General features: G+C 45.3%; 1 protein-coding gene across 4 annotated transcripts in view; it reads left to right on the top strand.

Moving 5' to 3' along the window:
• Nucleotides 1–16,121: 16,121 nt before the first annotated feature.
• Nucleotides 16,122–21,366, top strand: part of DYSF (dysferlin) — a 242,190-nt gene continuing 236,945 nt past the window's right edge. For all 4 annotated transcript variants that reach the window (XM_064268707.1, XM_064268709.1, XM_064268711.1 and 1 more), the window contains exon 1: nucleotides 16,122–16,591. In XM_064268707.1, coding sequence (XP_064124777.1) covers nucleotides 16,504–16,591 — 88 coding nt within the window. In that variant the 5' untranslated portion in view covers nucleotides 16,122–16,503. The remainder of the gene's footprint in view (nucleotides 16,592–21,366) is intronic.

Genomic DNA, 21,366 nt, shown 5'->3' on the forward strand with positions numbered 1-21,366 from the left:
ATGTCAGATACTTTGTTTCTCAGTCCATCATCTGAGAGATGGAATTGTCTGTAAGTCAAGGCATTAGTAGGTTCATATCTCTGAGATAGCATAACTTCCCCAAATGTCTACAGAGTGGAAGTCTCTCCTCACCACCTCAGCTTGCCTTGCACTAAAATCATCACCACCATTAATCACATCCTTGTTTGCCCTCTTCTTTTATCCTCCCCCAGAGCCTTTCTTACATGAGTTTGGTGAGGATTTACATGCAGGGCTACATCTTGATCTACAGGACTATTTGTCCCTCCTTCTGGTAGCTACACTTCTTTCAACAAGGAGTATCTTGTTCATATACTAGTTGAGTTTATGTAAATCCCTTTACTGTTAAAACCTCAAATGCCTCTGACAAGTTTGTAGATGTCAAAGACCATAAACATTATTTGTGGCTACAGTTCTAAGGCTTTAATCTTATGAAACACCAGTCATACATTCTAATAGTAATAATAATGGTCAGTATTTATTGAATGCCCACTCTGCATCAGGCACATAGATGTAAAGCACTTATCGTACAAAGCATATATTTCTATTTTCCCCACTTTACAGAGAAGGAAACTGAGGCTCAGGAAGGTAAGGTAACTCGTCCAAGACTTAGCCCTATTAGGCAATGAGAGCTAAGATTTGTATCCAGGTAGTCTGACACCAAAGCCACCCTCTTACGCTGCTGCCATTGTTCTTTTCTTGTCCTTCTGGTTTTACAGTTTTTAGCTGAATTTTATCTCCCTCACCTACTCTCCCACCTCCCTCGTCTCCCTTTTTACCTCTTAAAGCCAACCTCCAGACAAACAGCCTTCTCAGCTCTTCTGAAATGTAGTCCATCTGGACTCAAGTGTGCATTCATCTGGTATTTTAGGTTCTGATCCCAAATGTTCTTTGACACCACCTAGGTCAGTGACTGTGGTCTTTAGTCTGCATAAGAATAACTAAGGAGATTTTAAAATCCAGATTCCTGGGCTGTTCCCAGAGATTTGATCCAACAGGTCTGTGAGTGAAGGGCGACCCAGGTGTCCCCATGTTTTATAAGAAGATTCTGATTCAGGAGACCTACAGATTAACCACTCACTTTAAGAATAACTGATAAGGCAAATACTCACTTCTCTTGTCTTTTCTTGTTCAAAGTCCCAGCCTTCAGTCAAGGAGGGAAGCAATGAAAATGCTATCAGTTTGTTGCGGTCTTAGCTCCTAGAGGTGTTTTTTAAGCCTTTTTTGGTGGTACCATTTTATCTTCCTGTGGATCCACAAGAGTCCTTTAGTATGTGGGCTTCAGGAAGCTCTCTGGCTCATCTGTGTCCTCACACAGGCTCCTCATTGTCAACGTCAGCTCTGTCTGTGCCTTAGCAGGGAGCCATACAGCACGAATACGCAGACTCTTCTCCCTGGGATGAAAGAAACAGGTTCTTTCACATGTGTTAAAATTGGTGCCCTTTGGGGCTATTGTGGCCTCTTCCAGAAGAGGAGATAACCCAGCTTTGGAAAAGGTTTTATTCCTGTTCTATTCCTCACTCTGTCATCTTGGTTTGGGTCTTCCACGGCTCTCTCTGATGCCTTGACTTCTGTTTTAGTGTGTAGGCTTTCCTTCATCCTGTCTAGAAACTCTCCATCCTCTGGAATAAATTCAAAAGGAGGATTGTGCAGACTGAGCAGCGTGCATTCATCACAGGGCTGTGCTCCCTGCAGTGCGGCAGATATGCTGCTCTCACTCCCTGCTCAGGCTGAGGGCTTGCAGGGGAATTTCAGACCCAGCCGCCACCCCGCTCTGACCTAACACACTCCTTTTCACTGTATTAGCAGCCATGCCTGAATGGATACTAACAGTTTCTATTTATTGAGTGCTTACTAAGTGTCTATTCTGGTAGAGTCTCAGGAAAATTCCTCTGATGAGAAATTGAGACCCTCTGACATTCATTACATCAGCAGTTTTCTTTCTAAGGAAAGCAGATGAGATGACCAGAGAGAGCAGTGTCTGTAGTTCTTAGTAAGTTTCACAAGGATCTGTGTGGCCTTTTTCAGAAGAAAGAGGACATAGAAATCATGCAGTGTTTTCATGTTCCCTGTTAGAGGCTGTCTCTGGTTAACAATCATGGTTGCTCCTTTTTTTTTTTTTTTAACAAACGAATTTGTTTTCTCATAGTTTAGATGGCTAGACACCCAAACTCAGGGTGCTGGCTCTAGGGGAAAGCTTTGTCTCTGTCAGCTCTGGAGGAAGGTCCTTGCCCCTCCACCTTTTTTTTTCTTTTTTTTTTTTTCGGTTACTCCTTTTTTTTAATGTTGCAATTGGAAAACAGTATTGTCTTAGTCATCTAGTGCTGCTGTAACAGAAATACCACAAATGAATGGCTTTAACAAAGAGAAGTTTATTCTCTCACAGTCAAGTAGGCTACAAGTCCCGATTCAGAGCGTCAGCTCCAGGGGAAGGCTTTCTCTCTCTGTTGGTTCTGGAGGAAGGTCCTTGTCATCAGTCTTCCCTTGTCATCAGTCATCTCAGCACAGGAACCTCAGGTCCAAAGGATGCACTCTGCTCCCAGCACTGCTTTCTTGGTGGTATGAGGTCACTGCATCTCTCTGCTCACCTCTCTCTTTTATATCTCGAGAGATTGGCTTAAGACACTACCTAATCTTGTAGACTTCATCAATATAACTGCTGGTAATCCATCATATTACATCATAGTGATAAGATTTACAACGTATACAGAAACCACATCAGATGATAAAATGGTAGACAATCATACAGTTATACAAGGGAATCATGACTTAGCCAGGTTGACAGATATTTTGGGAGGACACAATTCAATCCATGACAAGTATCAAGCTTGTGCCTTACTCTCTCGATGAGGTTGCAGAGCTGACCCTTCATTTCTGTCCAGAAACGGTAAATAGGGAAAGTGGTCTGAACATTCCTGTTTCAACAAAGGTCTGGTTGTATTGTCAGAGGCTTGATGTATTCATTTCCCAGTGCTGTCCTAACAAATTAAAACAACCTTGGCAACTCAAAACAATCAAAATGTATTCTCTCACATTTCTGGAGGTCAGAAATCCAAAATCAAGGTGTTAGCAGGACTATGTTCCCTCTGGAGGCTCTAGGGCAGAGGTGGTTCCTTGCCTCTTCCAGGTTCTGGTGGCTATAAGCAGTTTTTGGCATTCCTTGGCTTGTGACCATATCACTCCAATCTCTGCATCTGTTTTCACATTGCCTTCTCCTCTGTGTGTGTCTGTCTAACCTCCCTCTGGCTCTCTCTTAAAGGGATATATGTGATTACATTTAGAGCTCACCCAGATAATCAGGATAAGCTCTTGTCCTTAAGATCCTTAACCTAATCACATACTTTGCCGTAACAGGTAATACTCAAAGGTTCCAGGGATTAAAAACCAACAACCTGTTGCCGTCTAGTCAATTCCAACTCTTAGCGACCCTATAGGACAGAGTAGAACTGCCCCATAGGGTTTCCAAGGAGTGGCTGGTGGATTCAAACTGCCAACCTTTTTGGTTAGCAGCCCAGCTCTTAACCACTACGCCACCAGAATGGGGCATTTTTTCCTCCTTGCTTACTTGACTGTGGGAAGTAGGTACCTTCTGTTGTCAGCCTCCAAAATCTAGAAAGCTGAGCCCACACCATGGCCCTGGACAATTCAGATAATTGAGGAATCTCACCTGCAGAGGGCAGGCAGAGAGTAGACATGAAAGCATTTGATGGGAAATAAAGGAGTAAAATCTTTCCGAGCAGACTGTCTCCTGATGTGCTGCAAATTCTTACTTGCTGTGATCAAAAGAATAAAACTCCCGTCTAGGCCAGACAGGAGAGGCACTCCTAATCTTGGAAGACCCTAAAGTAGTGCTTTATATAATTTTATTCTTGTTTTATCTTTACTACAAACTATGGTTATCTTCATCTTGCAGATGAGGAAACAAAGGCTCAAAGAAGTTAAATCTGTAAATGACTATACAGAAACTAGGATCTAACCAGGTTAACATCCCTACTCCTTCCCCTCAACACAACCCAGACCCACCAGATTCTTCTGCCCAGACCTGAGCTCATAGATCAAAAATGGGTTTACCTGGATGATTCAATAAGTTTTTCTTAAATTGTCCAAGTCGGGGAGGGCTCCGCTTGTTGTTTGTTTCTTTTTCTCTCCCAGAGGAGACACTAATCAGTAACTCCAGGGAGAGTTTTAAGAATTGAGCAAACTCAGCTGGTAAAATATAGGTAAATCTAAGCAAATATAGATAAATTTTTATATAACCTCAGGATAAGGGTGGAATACCACGGCTTGAATTGTGTCTCCCCAAAATATGTGTTAATTTGGCTAGGCCATGGTTTCTAGTATTGTGTGATTGTCCACCATTTTGTCATCTGATGTGATTTCCCTATGTGTTATAAATCCGATCCCTATGATGTTAATGAGGCAGGATTAGAGGCAGTTATATTAGTGAGGCAGGACTCAATCTGCAAGATTAGGTTGTGTCTTACACCAAACTCTTTTGAGATATTAAAAGAGAGAAGTGAGCAGAGAGACGTGGGACCCTCATACCACCAAGAAACAAGAGCCAGGAGAATAGCATGTCCTTTGGACTCAGGGTCCATGCACTGAGACACTCTTCAACCAGGGGAAGATTGATGACATGGACCTTCCCCCAGAGGCGACAGAGAGAGAGAAAACCTTCCCCTGGAGCTGATGCCTTGAATTTGGACTTGCAGCCTATTAGACTGTGAAAGAATAAACTTCTGTTTGATGACATCATCACTTGTGATATTTTGGTTATAGCAGCACCAGATAACTAAGACGTACAGGTAAATCTAAGCAAAAACAGGTAAATCTTTATATAACTTTAGGATGAGTCTGGGCTCACTTATTAAGATACCAAAGCTAGAAGCCATGAAGGAAAGAACTGATAAACTTAACTACATAAAGACTTATAATGTCTGCATGTCAGCCAGACTGTCTACAGAGTATAACTCTCATCCTTGGGGACTTCCTGAGCTGAAGCAGATTGACCGCCTGTTTTTCAGTTCCTCCAGCTCGAGGTCCTGACTTTGATAGGGATGTGGTATATGAGGATCACCCTGTAGAGTTGTTCAGTGCACCACCTGTATACCTATACGTGGCAGCCTGATGGTTAGTCTTTCAGGATGACCCAGGTACCACAGACCCCAAAAATCCCTTGACAATAATACACACACACATACATCTAGACCTCATCTTGCTCTCTGTGCAGTTTTCTGGGCTACACCAAGGCTCTAACTCCTCATATTCTCCACTCCCTCTCTTCTCTCTGGTCCGAGCTCAACCATAATTCCAAAGGGATAGTAGGCTGAAACATAAGATACTGGTGGTACTTAAGGAGCCCTGGTGGCACAATGGTTAAATGCCCAGCTGCTAACCAAAATGTTGGTGGTTCATACCCACCAGCAGCTCTGAGGGAGAAAACACCTGGCAATCTACTCCCGTCAAGATTACAGTCTAGGAAAAACCCTATGAAGCAGTTCTACTCTGCCCTACAGGGTCAGGGTCACTATGAGTTGGAATCAACAACACTCAACAACAACAATGGTGCTTAAGACACCTTGAGTGTCATAACCAAGTTTCTTTTGTAGCAAGAAATAGAATGTGTTTCAAGTTACCCTAAGCAAAATGCAGAGGGGTTTACTATAACGACACTGGTATGAGTCATGATCCTTGAGAAATAAAGTTTGGGTGCATACCTTCTCACTCAGGGCTTATTTCTGCACAAACTGGGCTGTGCAGGAAAAGTTTGAAGAAAGCCTGCCATACAAATAAGGTAGAGACGTTGCAGCAGGGATGTGTAACCACAAAGAAAACTGGCTCTTTTCAAATCACTTTAAAAATCAAACCCATGGCCACTGTGTCGATTGCTACTCATAGTGACACTACAGGGCAGAGTAGAACTGCCCCATAGGGTTTCCAAGGCTGTAAATCTTTATGAAAGCAGACTGTCACATCTTTCTCCCGAGGAGCAGTTGGTGGGTTCAAACTGTCCACTTTTGGTTAGCAGCTGAGCTCTTTAACCACTGCACCACCAGGGCTCCTTTAAATCACTTTAGTCATATCATATTTGCAAGCAGCTAGTTGTTTCTTAGATCCAATTTTAGCTCTGCCTGAGAGCAGGTTCATGTTACTTTATGTATTTGAATAGGGCCAAACCGTACTTCTTTAAAAATAGGCCATAATTTGGACTTTCCCTAGATCAACAGGGTCTCTTGCTTCTCCCCAGTGAAATTAACTTTTACTCCCTACTTGGGACCCTTCTCGAAAACTTGAATCTGGCCAATGTCTGTCACATGCAGGGCACTCTTTAAATGTTGGTTAAATGAATGAACGAATGAGTGAATCAATCAATCAACCACTCCATTCAAGCCAAAGATTTTCCTCCAGCAACACATAATGGCCAGGTTCTCTGTCAAGCAACTTGATTACTCCACCTGCTGTACAGAATTTTTCTCCTATTCCCTCTCAGATCTGTCTTGTTCTCTCCATTCCTACTCTTACTACCTTGGTCCAAGACACTATCATCCCTTGCCTTGTCAAAGAGTAAAAAACTGTAGACTCTGTTAAAGGGAAGATACAGTTTAAACTTAGGATGTGTTAGAGCTCACAGAATGCAATCAAATGCTCTGAAGAATCACAGGCATCTATGCAATGTTTATATTGTCAAACCAGGAACTAACAGCATAATATTCTGATTGGTGCTTGGTGAGGCAAGATAGCTGAGGGCGGGATATCTGGAAACGGTGAACCTTCTGTGATTTGTTGAAAGGCTAGATGTGGGTTTTGTTCTGAGAACAGGTGGTAATGATTAACTTGCTTAAGGGAAAGTTTCTTTGAGAACATTTTACATAATGGGTTTTGTTAGCTCCCTACCCCTGATTTCACATGATGTACTTTTGACGTTAAGTTTGGTAAAGCAAAGGGCCAGAGAAAAAGAGGAAAACCATCAACTAGATGGATTGACACAGTGGCTGCAACAATGGGCTCAAGCATAACAACCATTGTGAGGATCGCGCAGGACCGAGAAGTGTTTGTACATAGAGTCGGAACCAACTCAACGGCACCTAACGACATCTTTTGACATTGGTAGCTTGGTTACGGCTTATAAGAAAGCAGTATGTGCTCAAACATTATGTTGTTGTTAGGTGCTGTCGAGTCGCTTCTGACTCATAGTGACCCTATGTACAACAGAACGAAACACTGCCCAGTCCTGCACCATCCTCACAATCGTTGCATTGTTTGAGCCCATTGTTGCAACCACTGTGTCAATCCATCTCATTGAGGGTCTCCTTTTTCACTGACCCTCTACTTTACCAAGCATGATGCCCTTCTCCAGGGACTGATCCCTCCTGATAACATGTCCAAAGTATGTGAGACGACGTCTCGCCATCCTCTCTTCCAGAGAGCATTCTGGTTGTACTTCTTCCAAGAGAGATTTGTTCATTCTTCTGGCAGTCCATGGTATGTATATTCAATATGTTTGGCCAATAATACTATAATTCAAAGGCATCAATTCTTCTTTGGCCTTCCTTATTCATTGTCCAGCTTTTTCATGTGTGTGAGGCTATTGAATACACCATGGCTTTGGTGAGATGCACCTTAGTCTTCAAAGTGACATATTTGCTTTTTAACACTTTAAAGAGGTCTGTTACCGCAGATTTGTCCAATGCAGTAAGTCGTTTGACTTCTTGAATGCTGTTTCCATGGGCATTGATTGTACAATGAAATCCTTGACAACTTCAACATTTTCTCCATTTATCATGAGGTTGTTTATTGGTCCATTTGTGGGTATTTTTGTTTTCTTTATGTTGAGGTATAATCCACACTGAAAGCTATAGTCTTTGATCTTCATCAGTAAGTTCTTCAAGTCCTCTTCATTTTCAGCAAGGAGGTTGTGACATCTGCATAACACAGGTTGTTAATGAGTCTTCCTCAGATCCTGATGCTGCATCCTTCTTCATATGGTCCAGTTTCTTGGATTATTTACTCAGTAATAAGTATGGTGAAAGAATACAACCCCAGTGTGCACTTGTCCTGATTTTATAAACCATACAGAATCCCCTAGTTCTGTTTGAATGACTGCCTCTTGGCATGTGTACAGGTTCTTCACCAGCACAATTAAGTGTTCTGGAATTCCCATCCTTCACAATGTTATCCATAATTGGTTATGATCCATGCAGTCAAATGCCTTTGCATAGTCAATAAAACACAGGTAAACATCTTTCTGGTAATCTCTGCTTTTAGCCAAGATCCATCTTATATCAACAATGATATCTCTCGTTACACGTCCTCTTCGGAATCTAGCTTGAATTTCTGGCAATCCTCTGTGGATGTACTGCTGCAGCTATTTTTAAATTATTTTCAGCATAATTTTACTTGCATGTGATATTAATGATATTGTTCAGTAATTTCCACATTCTATTGGATCACCTTTCTTTGGAATGGGCACAAATATGGATCTCTTCCTGTTGGTTGCCAGGTAGCTGTCTTCTAAATTTCTTGAGAAAGATGAGTGAGCGCTTCCAGCGTTGCATCCGTTTGTTGAAAATCTCAGTTGGTCTTCCGTAAATTCCTGGAGTCTTGTTTTCAACAATGCCTTCATTGAGGCTTGGAGTTCTTTCTTCAATACCATTGGCTCTTGATCATATGCTTCCTCCTGAAATGGTTGAACATCAACAAATTCTTTTTGGTACAGTGACTGTGTATTCCTTCCATCTTCTTTGGATGCTTGCTACATAGTTAAATATTTTGCCCATAGACTACTTCAATATTGCAGCTCAAGGCTTGAATTTTTTCAACTTGAGAAATGCGTGTTCTTGCCTTTGGTTTTCTAACTTCAGGTCTTTGCACATTTCATTATAATACTTTATACTTTGTCTTCTTGAGCCACTCTTTGAAATCTTCTGTTCAGCTCTTTTACTTCTTAATTTTTCCCTTTCGCTTTAGTTACTCTATATTCAAGAGCAAGTTTCAGAGTCTCTTCTGACATCCATTCTGGTCTCTTCTTTCTTTTTTCATGTATGATGTCATCCCAGAACTTGTCTGATCTTTGGTCATTAGTATTTAATGTGTCAAATCTATTCTTGAATGGTCTCTAAATTCAGGTGGGATATACTCAAAGTCGTCCTTTGGCTCTTATGGACTTGTTTTAATTTTCTTCAGCTTCAACTTGAACTTGCCTATGAGTAACTGATAGTCTGTTCTGCAGTTGGCCCCTGGTGTCGCTCTGACTTTTTTGAGTTTCTCCATCGTCTCTTTCCACAGATGTGGTCGATCTGATTCCTATGTATTCCCTCAGGTGAGGTCCGTGTGTACAGTTGCTGTTTACGTTGTTGAAAAAATGTATTTGCAATGAAAAAGTTGTTGGTTTTGCAAAATTCTGTCATGAGGTCCCCTTCATCATTTCTATCACAAATACCATATTTTCCAACTACCAATCCTTTTTCTTTGTTTCCAATTTTCCCATTCCAAATACCAGTAACAATCAATGCATCTTGATCACCTGTTTGATCAATTTCAGACTGCAGAAGTTAGTAAAAATCTGCAATTTCTTCATCTTTGGCCTTAGTGATTGGTGAGGAAATTTAAATGATAGTTCTATTAACTGGCTTTCCTTGTAGACATATTCATGTTATGCTATCACTGATAGTGTTGCATTTCAGGATAGGGCTTAAAATGTTCTTTTTGACAACAAATGCAACACAATTCCTCTTCAATTTGTCATTCCTGGCATAGTAGACCATATGACTGTCTGATTCACAATGGCTAATACCAGTCCATTCAGCCCACTAATGCCTAGGCTATAGATCTTTATATGTTCCATTTCATTTTTGATGGCTTCCAATTTTCCTTGATTCATACTTCATACATTTCACATTCCAATTATTAACAGATGTTTGCAGCTGTTTCTTCTCATTTTGAGTCATGCCACATCAACAAATGAAGGTCCCAAAAGTTTTACTCATTCCATGTCATGAAGGGGAACTGCCGGAAATTCAAGCTGAATTCTGAAGAGGACATGAAACCAGGGATATCATTGCTGATGTCGGAATAATTCTGGCTGAAAGCAGAGAATATCAGAAAGATGTTTACCTGTGTTTTATTGACTATGAAAAGGCATTTGTCTGTGTGGATCATAACAAATAATGGATAACATTGTGAAGAATGAAAATTCCAGAACACTTAATTGTGCTCATGAAGAACCTGTACATAGACCAAGAGGCAGTCATCCAAACAGGACATGGGGATACTGTATGGTTTGAAGTCAGGAAAGGTGTGCGTCAGGATTGTATCCTTTCACCACACTTATTCAATCTGTATGCTGGGCAAATAATCCGAGCAGGTGGACAATATGAAGAAGAATGCTGCATCAGGATCTGAGGAAGACTCATTAACAACCTGTGTTATGCAGATGACACAACCTTGTTTGCTGAAAGTGAAGAAGACTTGAAGCACTTACTAATGAAGATCAAAGACCACAGCCTTCTGTATGGATTACACCTCAACATAAAGAAAACAAAAATCCTCACAACTGAACCAATAAGCAACATCACGATAAATGAAGAAAATACTGAAGTTGTCATGGATTTCATTGTACTTGGATCCACAATCAACATCCACAGAAGCAGCAGTCAAGAAATCAAACGACGCATTGCGTTGGGCAAATCTGCTGCAAAAGACCTCTTTGAAGTATTAACAAGCAAAGATGTCGCCTTGAAGACTAAGGTGCACCTGACCCAAGCCATAGTGTTTTCAATTGCCTCATATGCATGCAAAAGCTGGATGATGAATAAAGAAGACCGAAGAAGTATTGATGCCTTTCAGTTGTGGTGCTGGTGAAGAATATTTAGTATACCATGGACTGCCAAAAGAACGAGCAAATCTGTCTTGGAAGAAGTGCAAACAGAATGCTCCTTAGAGGAAAGGGTGGTGAGATTATGTCTTATACACTTTGGGCATGTTATCAGGAGGGGCCAGTCCCTGGAGAAGGACATCATGCTTGGTAAAGCGAAGGGTTGGTGAGGAAAGGAAGACCGTCAATGAGAGATTGGCAATGATTGTGAGGATGGCACAGAACTGGGCAGTGTTTCGTTCTGTTATACATAGGGCCACTATGAGTCAGAACTGACTCAACGGCACCTAGTAACAACAACTACTATTTTGAGAAGCCAGCTCTTCCCCAGTTATATTTTGAGTGCCTTCCAACCTGTGGGGCTCATCTTTTGGCGCTATAACAGACAATGTTCCACTGCTATTCATAAGGTTTTCACTGGCCAATTTTTTAAGAAGTGGATTGCCAGGTCCTTCTTCCTAGTCTGTCTTAGTCTGGAAGCTCTGCTGAAACTTGTCCACCATGGGTGACCCTGTGGGTTTTGAAATAAGTGGCATAGCTTCTAGCATCACAGCAACACACAAGATACCGCAGTATGACAAACTGACAGACAAGCCACCCCAGTATGACAAACTGACAGATGAGTGGTGATTAAACAGTATAAAGAATAGAAAAATAGCAATCTTAAGACAACTGTAAGATTAGTGAGCCATAATTGTAAGACCTCTGGAGTCTTACAAACAGGCCATGTTCATTAACCTTCTATTGTTTTCTGAAAGAACAAGTTTTAAGTGTTTCAGTGAGCCTGATTACCTGAATACAATTATGTGAAACTTGATGAGCTGCTTCTAAAGGTTAGTTACAGTTTAAGGAGCAAAAAGTTTTCTCAGTGTTATCTATATAAAGTTAACTGTTGCTAAGGAAAAAAAGCAGGACAAGCAAAATGGGGTCTTAAAAGACAAACATGGAATTTGGCTTAAACCTGAGCCAGCCCTCATCAGAAGTACCAGACACTCTAAATTTAAATCCCTTTCATAGCCTTAACCTTCTGCTGCTATGGCTTCACCTGGTCTCTTCCCCTCCACTCTGGCTTCTTGCACTTCACTCTTCAAAAAGCAACCAGAGGACAACAGCAAAAAGATGGAAGCAACCAAGGTGCCCATCAACAGATGAATGGATAAATAAATTATGGTATATTCACACAATGGAATAAATATGCATGATATAGAACAGCGATGAATCTGTGAAACGTTTCATAACATGGAGGAACCCGGAAGGCATTATGTTGAGTGAAATTAGTCAGTTGCAAAAGGACAAATATTGTATAAGACCACTATTATAAGAACTCAAGAAATAGTTTAAACAGAGAAGAAAATATTCTTTGATGGTTACGAGAGGGGGAAGGGAGGAAGGGTGGGAAAGGGATATTCTCCAATTAGATAGTAGATAAGAACTACTTTAGGTGATGGGAAAGACAACACACAATACAGGAGAGGTCAGGACAACTGGACTAAACCAAAAGCAAAGAAGTTTCCTGAATAAACTGAATGCTTTGAAGGCCAGTGTAGCAGGGGCCAGGGTTTAGGGACCATGGTTTCAAGGGACATCTAAGTCAAATGGCAAATAAAATCTATTAAGAAAACATTCTGCATCTGACTTTGGAGAGTGGCATCTGGGGTCTTAAACACTAGCAAGCGGCCATCTAAGATGCATCAATTGGTCTCAACCCACCTGGACCAAAGGAGAATGAAGAACACCAAGGACACAAGGTAATTACAAGCCCAGGAGACAGAAAGGGCCACATAAACCAGAGACTACATCAGCCTGAGACCAGAAGAACTAGATGGTGCCTGGCTACAACCGATGACTGCCCTGACAGGGAACACAACAGAGAACCCCTGAGGGAGCAGGAGAGCAGTGGGATTAAACAAACAAACAAAAAAATGCAGACCCCAAATTCTCATAAAAAGGCCGGACTTAATGGTCTAACTGAGACTAGAAGGACCCTGGTGGTCATGGCCCCCAGGCCTTCTGTTGGCCTAGGACAGCAACCATTCCCAAAGCCAACTCTTCAGACAGGGATTGGTCTGGACAATGGGCTGGAGAGGGATGCTGGTAAGGAGTGAGCTTCTTGGATCAGGTGGACACTTGAGACTATGTTGGTATCTCCTGCCTGGAGGGGAGATGAGAAGGTAGAGGGGGTTAGAAGCTGGCAAAATGGACACGAAGAGAGTGGAGGGAGGGAGTGGGCTGTCTTACTAGGGGGAGAGCAATTGGGAGTATGTAGCAAGGTGTATATAAGCTTTTGTGTGAGAGACTGACTTAATTTGTAAACTTTCACTTACAGCACAGTAAAAAAAAAAAAATTATAAAGCAACCAGAGGAGTCCTTTGAAAAGTATATCTGATCCTATCAGCCCTTTGGAGTTATCAGGCCTTACTTAGGCAGCTTCCTGCAGGCTCTGCACGGTCCTTACCTCCTCCAAGGCCTCCCTTCCCCGATCAGCATTCCACTCATGCTGGTCTTCCGTCAGGTCCTTACCACTCTCTTCCCTTTCCTCCCAGGGGTCTTTGCCAAGAGCGTTCCCTTCCTTCCTTCTGGAACACTCCACCTCCACCTCTACCTCAGGCTTGCCCAGTGGACTCCTAATTGGCCTTCAGATTTTCAAATAGCTGTCACTGCACTCTGGACACAGTGGTTAAAGAGCTATGGCTCCTAGACAAAACGTTGGCAGTTTGAATCCACCAGAAGTTCTAACAGGGTCAGTATGAGTTGAAACCGGCTCAACAGCAATGGGTTTGGTTTGGTTTTGGCCCTCAAGACTAGATGAGGGCTCCTTGCTATCTGTTCCCACATTCCTCCACTTTGTCTTTTATGGCGCTTAACAGATTGGTAATGGTATACGATTGGCTTGATTCTTTGATAAATGTCAGCTTCCTCCACTGAAATGGACTCCCTGAATGGTCACTTCTGCTCATCATTGTGTCTGTGTCACCCAGACATTGCCTCGCATTTCACAGGACTCCATACGTATCTGTTGAATGAATGGTTGAATTTCAACCACCTCTCCTCAGCTCCCCCACTGGTACTGTGCTAAAGGCAAAGAAAAGGGAACGGGATTTGCTGCAGTAGGACAATTAAGTGACCACAGGGAATGTTTGTTACCCCGACCTTGAAATTACAGCCCATTTGTGGAGCTTTAGTCCCTCCTAGTCCCACATTATAGGGCAAAACCAGCCCCCTGTTAGCACCTGACCCTTCCTGTCTTGGGAGTGTTGGCTGCCCCACTGCTGCTGTGCTGTGAAGTTTGCTGACAGCTGTGCACCCATCCAACTGGCCCTCTTTAGAAGGTGAGTCACACTGCTGCTGGGTGTGTGGATCTACACAGCTCCCGGAAAGCAGTTTAGCAATAGGTACTAGAACCTAAAAAAGTCATGTCCTGTGACCTTAGAATTCCAACACTAGGAATTCAATCTGAAGTACTAGCAGAAGAGACTTATATACCAGTTTATATAACAGCAAAAAACTGAGAAACACATAAACGTGTAACACAGGAGAAGACTATGTGAATCTAGTACAGTCATATGATAGAAAATTATGTAGCCACTGAAAAATTTATGAAGAATTATTTTATTTTAATATGCTTTAAGTGAAAATTTGCAGTCCAAGTTAATTTCCCATACAAAAATTTATACACACATTGTTATGTGACCCTAGTTGTTCTCCCTATAATGTGACAGCACACTCCTTTCCACCCTGGATTTCCGCTGTCCATTCAACCAGCTCCTGTCCCTTTCTGCCTTCTCGCCTTGCCTCTGGACAGGAGCTGCCCATTTAGTCTCATGTATCTACTTGTGCTAAGAAGCACACTCTTCACAAGTATCGTTTTATGTCTTACAGTCCAGTCTAATCTTTGTCTGAAGAGTTGGCTTCGGGAATGGGTTTAGTTTTGGGCTAACAGAGAGTATGGGGGCCATGTCTTCTGAGGTCCCTTCATTCTCAGTCAGACCCTTAAGTCTGGTCTTTTTACTAGAATTTGAGTCTCGCACCCCACTTTTCTCTTGCTCTGTCAGGGAGTCTCTGTTGTGTTGACTGTTGGGGTGGTCATTGGTGGTAGCCAGGCACCGTCTAGTTCTTCTGGCCTCAGGCTGATGGAGTCTCTGGTTTATGTGGCCCTTTCTGTGTCTTGGGCTCATATTTTCCTTGTGTCTTTTGTGTTCTTCATTCTCCTTTGCTCCAGGTGGATTGGGATCAATTGATGCATCTTAGGTGGCTGCTCACAAGATTTTAAGAGCCCAGACTCCACTCAGCAAAGTGAGATGCAGAACATTTTCTTAATAAACTTTGTTATGCCAATTAACCTAGATGTCCCCTGAAACCATGGTCCCCAGACTCCCACCCCTGCTACTCTGTCCTTTGAAGTGTTTGGTTGTGTTCAGGAGAATTCTTTAGCTTTTGGTTTAGTCCAGTTATGCTGACCTCTCTGTATTGTGTGTTGTCCTTCCCTTCACCTAAGATAATTCTTCTCTACTGTCTAGTTAGTGAATTCCACACTCCTTCCCTCCCCACCCTCGTAACCATCAAAGAATGTTTTTTCTGTGCTTAAACCTTTTCTTGAGTTTTTTTTAAATAGGGGTCTCAAACAATATTTGTCCTTTTGCAACTAATTTCACTCAGCATAATGCCTATTTATGAAGAATTTTTAATGATTCAAGAAAGTGTTACATAATTTTTTTTTTAAAACAGGATACAAAACTGCATATACACTCTGATCTCAGGTATATAGTAAATACTGTAGTCTACAGGTATATATATGTATGTATACACACATTCGGATGAAATAACCTGGATTAGTATATATTCATGTTAATACTGATTTTCTTTTTCAGAGTCAGAGATTTCTTTCTTCATGCTTTTTGTGTTAAAAGTATCATGTGTTGCTTTTGGGGGGAAAAATTTTAAGGCTGCTGGCGCTGCTTGTCAATGAAATTCTTCAGTCCTGGGCTTCTCCTTTGAAGAGCGCCCGCCCAGCGCCCGCTCCTCCACCCCCTTGGAGCTCTGGCCTCCCAGGGCGGCCGGCTGCCTCCGGGATATGAAAAAATAGAGTGCGCGAATCCCTGCCGCAGGAGGAGGCGCCGCGCTCGGCCGGAGGTGGGAGGTCAGGGGTGGGGCTGAGCCTCTCGCTCGCCGGTACAGGAGGAGATCTGCGCTCTGCTGGGCGGTCGGAGCCCGGGTCCAGTCCCGAGTCATCGCGGCCGCCGCCCAGTCCGCTGTTCCACGGCCAGGTGCAAAATGCCGTGTCATAGGGAGAGTCCGTGGCCGGAGCATTAAATTACGGCTCAGCAGAGCCCGGGTAGGGCGGCGGGGGTGGAAGCCCCTGTCTTCTGAGCGTCAGCTAACAAGTAGGGTGAGCGCAGCCGGGGCGGGGACAGAGTCCAACCCACCGGAGCAGCGCAGGGGTACCCTGCTTCCCTTTAAGAGCAGCAGCTGTGAACCACGAGCGAGTGCTCCTAACCGGCCTCGCTCCACCAGCCGGTCTCCAGTGAGCGGACACAGGAGCCGCGCCTCGGCCCGCCCGACCTTCCCCAGCCCTCTTCGCGCCCTGGGCGCACCGGGCCCTCCCCGCGCCAGGCATGCTGAGGGTCTTCATTCTCTACGCCGAGAACGTCCACACCCCGGACACCGACATCAGCGATGCCTACTGCTCTGCAGTGTTTGCAGGTAGGAGTGGCCCGAGATCCCGCCGGGTGGGTGCTGCGGGGGAGGAGGGGAGCGGGCAGAGTCTGGCGGGTACGCAGCGGCGCCCCACCCTGGAGATCACCTGGAGGTGAGAGACAAGAAGGCTGTTGGCCTGGCCTGACTGCCGGTGAATGTTGCAAAGACACACATCCGTGGCGAGAGGGAACTCAGAGGGAAACTGAGGCTGCGAGAGAGATGTGGCAGAGCGGCCTTCTCCAGGCCTGGAAGCGGAGTCCGAGTTGGGGCTGAGATGGGGCAGGAAGGCCGGGACCAGGATGTCTCCTCTTCCCTCTTCTGCATCTATTAAGAGGTCTTTCTGACCTGTGGGCAGCAAAACACAGTACTGCAGGGCTCCCCTCCTCTCCCTAGATGGCCGGAAGGCCGGGACCTAGGCCTATTTATAACCCAGCTCTCCTCTCTGGAAGCCTGGACCTGGCTGTTGTCCTCTGTCTTTGCTCTTTCAGAGGCTGGGGTGGCAGGCAAGCAGTCTCAGGGGTTAGCGGCCTCAGTCCCCCACACCCCCTCCGTTCCCGGATCTTCCCCTTGCTTTGGGCACAGGGAGGGGGGAATTTAACAGCCGGCCCAGCTATCACCAGCCCAAACCTCTAGAGACACCCCCTCCCCAAACAGACTGACTCTTTCGGGGTTGGAGGCAGTGGGATGGATGTGTGTGTGTGTGTGTGTCTCCCCCATCAGATTGAGACGTTCCACAGGAAGGTCTCTACACAGTCATGACTGGGCTTTTCCTCCAGGGGGCTGGGCCCTGTCTGCTTCTCCTAGGCTCCTCAGAGCCAGACTCAGAGCTGGAGTCCACAGGGCTGGGTATTTGGGTTTGAAGCCATCCTGGAGGAGAAGGACCGGGGAAAGGAATTTGAGGGCCTGCCTACCCATGCATCCTGTGGGTTCCCCTCTCAGCTTCCATTACCTGCCTCTCTCCTTCTCTCAGAGATCTGACTTCTAATCTCTCCACATCCCAGGACTGTGCTAACAGCGAAAAACAAAACTCCACTGTTGTCGAGTTGACTCTGACTCATGGCAACCCCATGGGACAGAGTACAACTGCTCCATAGGGTTTTCTTGGTTGTAGCCTTTATGGAAGCAGATTGCCAGGACTGTGCTAAAAAAACAAAACAAAACAAAAAAACCCAAACCCGTTGCTGTTGAGTCGATTCCGACTCATAGCGACCCTATAGGACAGAATAGAACTGCCCCCTGGAGTTTCCAAGGAGCACGCGGTGGATTTGAACTGCCGACCCTTTGGTTAGCAGCCATAGTACTTAACCACTAAGCCACCAGGATTTCCAAGACTGTGCTAAAAAAAGGCCCCCAGAAATCAGAGCATCTGCTGGTCCCTGGCTATCCAGCATAGACCCTTCCTTTCAGTTTCATGAGCTTCTGGATGTACGGGATCCCAGAAGCCCATGTTCACATCTGCTGCCAGACACTCACACCTCTGAGCACATGTGACACCTGGGATTTTCCAAGAAGCAGATGCTCAGAGAACTCAGGCGCATGTCCACACCAGCACACATAGATGTGTGCACAACAGGTACACACACACTCTTGGGTGTGAGATCTGGGGGTTCCCTGTGTCCTTGTGAACTCGGGGTGTGTGCTCTGCAGGGATGGGGGAGACGCTATCGACCAGGGCTGCCGAATGGGCCCATGGCCTGGAAAGCAGAGCGCACAAAAAGGAGGGCTGGGGAGGAGTATTCTGGCTTTGCTTTTTCCCTAACATACTGCTTTGGCCTGTTCTAGACCAGCTTCCCACACTTGCCCCTGGAAATGAGCTTGATCAAGGGGCTGAGGGTGGGAGGCAGACGGCACCAGTGGGGATCCTCCATGCTTCCTCTCTGTATCCTCAGCTCTGGGCAGGCCAGGCCAGTGGTTCATCTGCATGGCCTGGAAGTAGTAGCCAAGCTGAGGGCCCTGGGCTCTGCATTGCACAACTCCAGGTACCATTCACTCTGTAAATATTCCCTTGGCTGCAAGGATGAAGGCTACTGTTGCTGTGCTTTAAGCAGCTGCCTCCCACGCCAGCACCCCTCCCCCATTCACAATCTCCTAGCAAGAGCCTGAGGAGATTTGTGAATGGCGCCCTCTGGAGCTGGGCAACGCCCAGTGTGCGCTTGTCCGCAGCAGCCCTGACAGGGGCCACCTTGTAGCCCCTGCCTCTGCTCTCAGGAGTCCTGTCTCTCTGGTCTCCACTTAGCTTGAGCCAGCTTTTCCTCCACCTTCTCTGACCACATCCCCAGATCCCCCCTACCCACCCCTTACATACAGACATTTGTCTCACCTCACGATCCCCCCTCCGAACCAGGCCTCCTACCCAGAACCCTCAGAGGAGAAAGGAGAAAATGAATAATGAATGGGGAGGTACTTTCTAACCCCAGAAGTGCTTTACACACAGAAGTGTGGCTTCTTTCCTGTCATTATTTCGGCCGGAGAGCCTAACTGTGGCCCAGTCCCCTCCACCGTCCATCCTCCACATTTACATGTCCCTGACATGCCCCCATCACTCACTCCCATGCCTGGCGTCTGTCTGTAGTCCTGCCCTATGCCAGCAGTCTGGCTTCTCTCAGGGGGGTGGTGGGGGGGTGTCTCCCTCTCCCTCAGGGTCCAGACCTTGCTGTGGAGGAAGGAAACACATAGTCTGCGCTGGCCATGAGCCCCTCAAGCCTGGGGAGGGGGCTGGCTAGAATCCCTCCCCGCTCCCCCAGTTATCTCTGCCACGGACAGACAGTCACTGGTCACAGGGGAATTGCAGTTTCTCCCCTCCCCCACCCCTGCTCACATTCCACCTCCTGCATTAGCCAAGCTCTTAACCCATGTCCAAATTTGGCCTCTTTGCTGCATTCAGGTCTACTCACCCTCCTCCTCCCAGCCTGGGCCAGGTTGGTGAATGATTACACAGGAGGCTGTGGTCTCTGGGACACAGTGCTCAAAGCAAAACAGCCTTCTGGGAAGCCTTCCTTCGGCAGCTGACCCTTCCCAGACTCTTTAGATTTTTGTCTCATAAAGTCCCTCCTTTGGCCAGAAAACTATAATTATTCCCTAATGATTAAAAAAAAAAAAAAAATTTTTTTTTTTTTTTTTTTTTTAATGATACCTCACGGCTCCTCTGTACATGTATAAACTCATTTCATTTTCAAACAGCTCCGTGAGCCCAAGGGCACGGGTATTATCTCATTCCAAAACCAAACCTATTGCGGTCGAGTCGATTCCGACTAGAGGACAGAGTAGAACTGCCCCATAGGATTGCCAAGGAGTGGCTGGTGGATTTCAACTGCCAAGCTTTTGGTTAGCAGTCCAGCTCTTAATCGTTGCACCACCAGGGCTCCATCCCTGTTTTACAGAGGAGGAAGTAGGCCCAGAGAGGTGCAGGAGCCTGACCAAGCTTATGCAGTGACCAACCACCACTGGCCCCCTCCTCAGTACTGTCTCTTGCTCTAAGCATCCATGGCCGATGAATATGAAAGTGTTTTGGGAAGCATACCATCTGCTGCCCACACCCAGGGCACCCTGGGCCTGAGCCAGCTTGGGGGAGGGCTATGCTTGGGTTCCCCCGGCATGGGCTGAGTCAAAGTAGAGGGGAGGACAAGGTTGCACAGAGCTCAGCGTAAGACAGATGACCAAAAGATGGAGGATCCTGACTTTTAAAAATGCGTATTTATCATCAGGAGAGGAAATGGACATTTATTAAGCACAAACAATGTGCCATTCTCAGATGCTGTTTCTTTAAAACCCTACAACAAGCCTATGAAAGAGAATTGTTCAACTGATACGATGCTTAACTCTGTGCCAAGTACTGTTCTAAACAGAACTCATTTAATATGGGCTATATCACGTTCTAGTTATAATATGTACCAGGCACTTGTATACATATATGTACATATATGTGTATACACACATAAAACTCATTTAATCCTCCTAGCAACCCCATAAGGTAGCGACTATTACCATCTCCAGAGCCCCTGGGTAGTGCAAAAGGTTAACATGCTTGGCTGCTAACCAAAGAGTTGGAGGTTTAAGTTCACCCAGTGGTGCCACAGAAGAAAGGCCTGGGGTGATCTACTTCTGAAAGATCAGCCACTGAAAACCCACAGTTCTTCTCTGACACGCATGGGGTCACCATGACTTGGAGTTGCCTCGAAGGCAACTGGTTTATCATCATCTTCATTTCATGGATGAGAAGACTAGGTGCTAAGGGATTAAGTAACTTGCCCAAGGCTATACACTGCTAAGGATCAGAGCCCAAACTGAAGCCCAAGCAGTCTGGCTTCTCATGTTAAGTGCTCTATTTGCCTCTTTTTCGGTTCTCATTTACCGGAGACAAACAGTAAAAGGTGGAGGGACAGGATTTGACCTTGGATCTGGGTCAGACCCTGCAGCCCAATCTCGGTCTGCCATGTCGACTCCTGACATCCTGTCGGGTCACACGCATTGTCCTTGCTGGCGCCCACTCCCCTGCACAGCCAGACACAGGCATCCTAGCCATCCACCTCCGGCCTTGCAGGTGCTTTCTGACCTCAGGGGCTCTCTTCTCTTCTGTATCACCTTCTCTTACGTGATGGGACCAGTCAGTCACCAGTTGGCCCCGGATGCTCCCTCTAGACAATGCCTTCATGAGTACCTTCATGCCAGGCCATCTCACAGGCCTCTGATGACTGTGGTGACCGCTTTGGGTCTGATAAGCTGAGGTCAGGGCGATGGATCATGTGGCACTGAGGTGGGCAGCCTGCAGTGTGTGTGGTGGC

This window comes from Loxodonta africana, chromosome 15, assembly GCF_030014295.1.
Source record: "Loxodonta africana isolate mLoxAfr1 chromosome 15, mLoxAfr1.hap2, whole genome shotgun sequence".
Classification (NCBI taxonomy): Eukaryota; Metazoa; Chordata; class Mammalia; order Proboscidea; family Elephantidae; genus Loxodonta; species Loxodonta africana.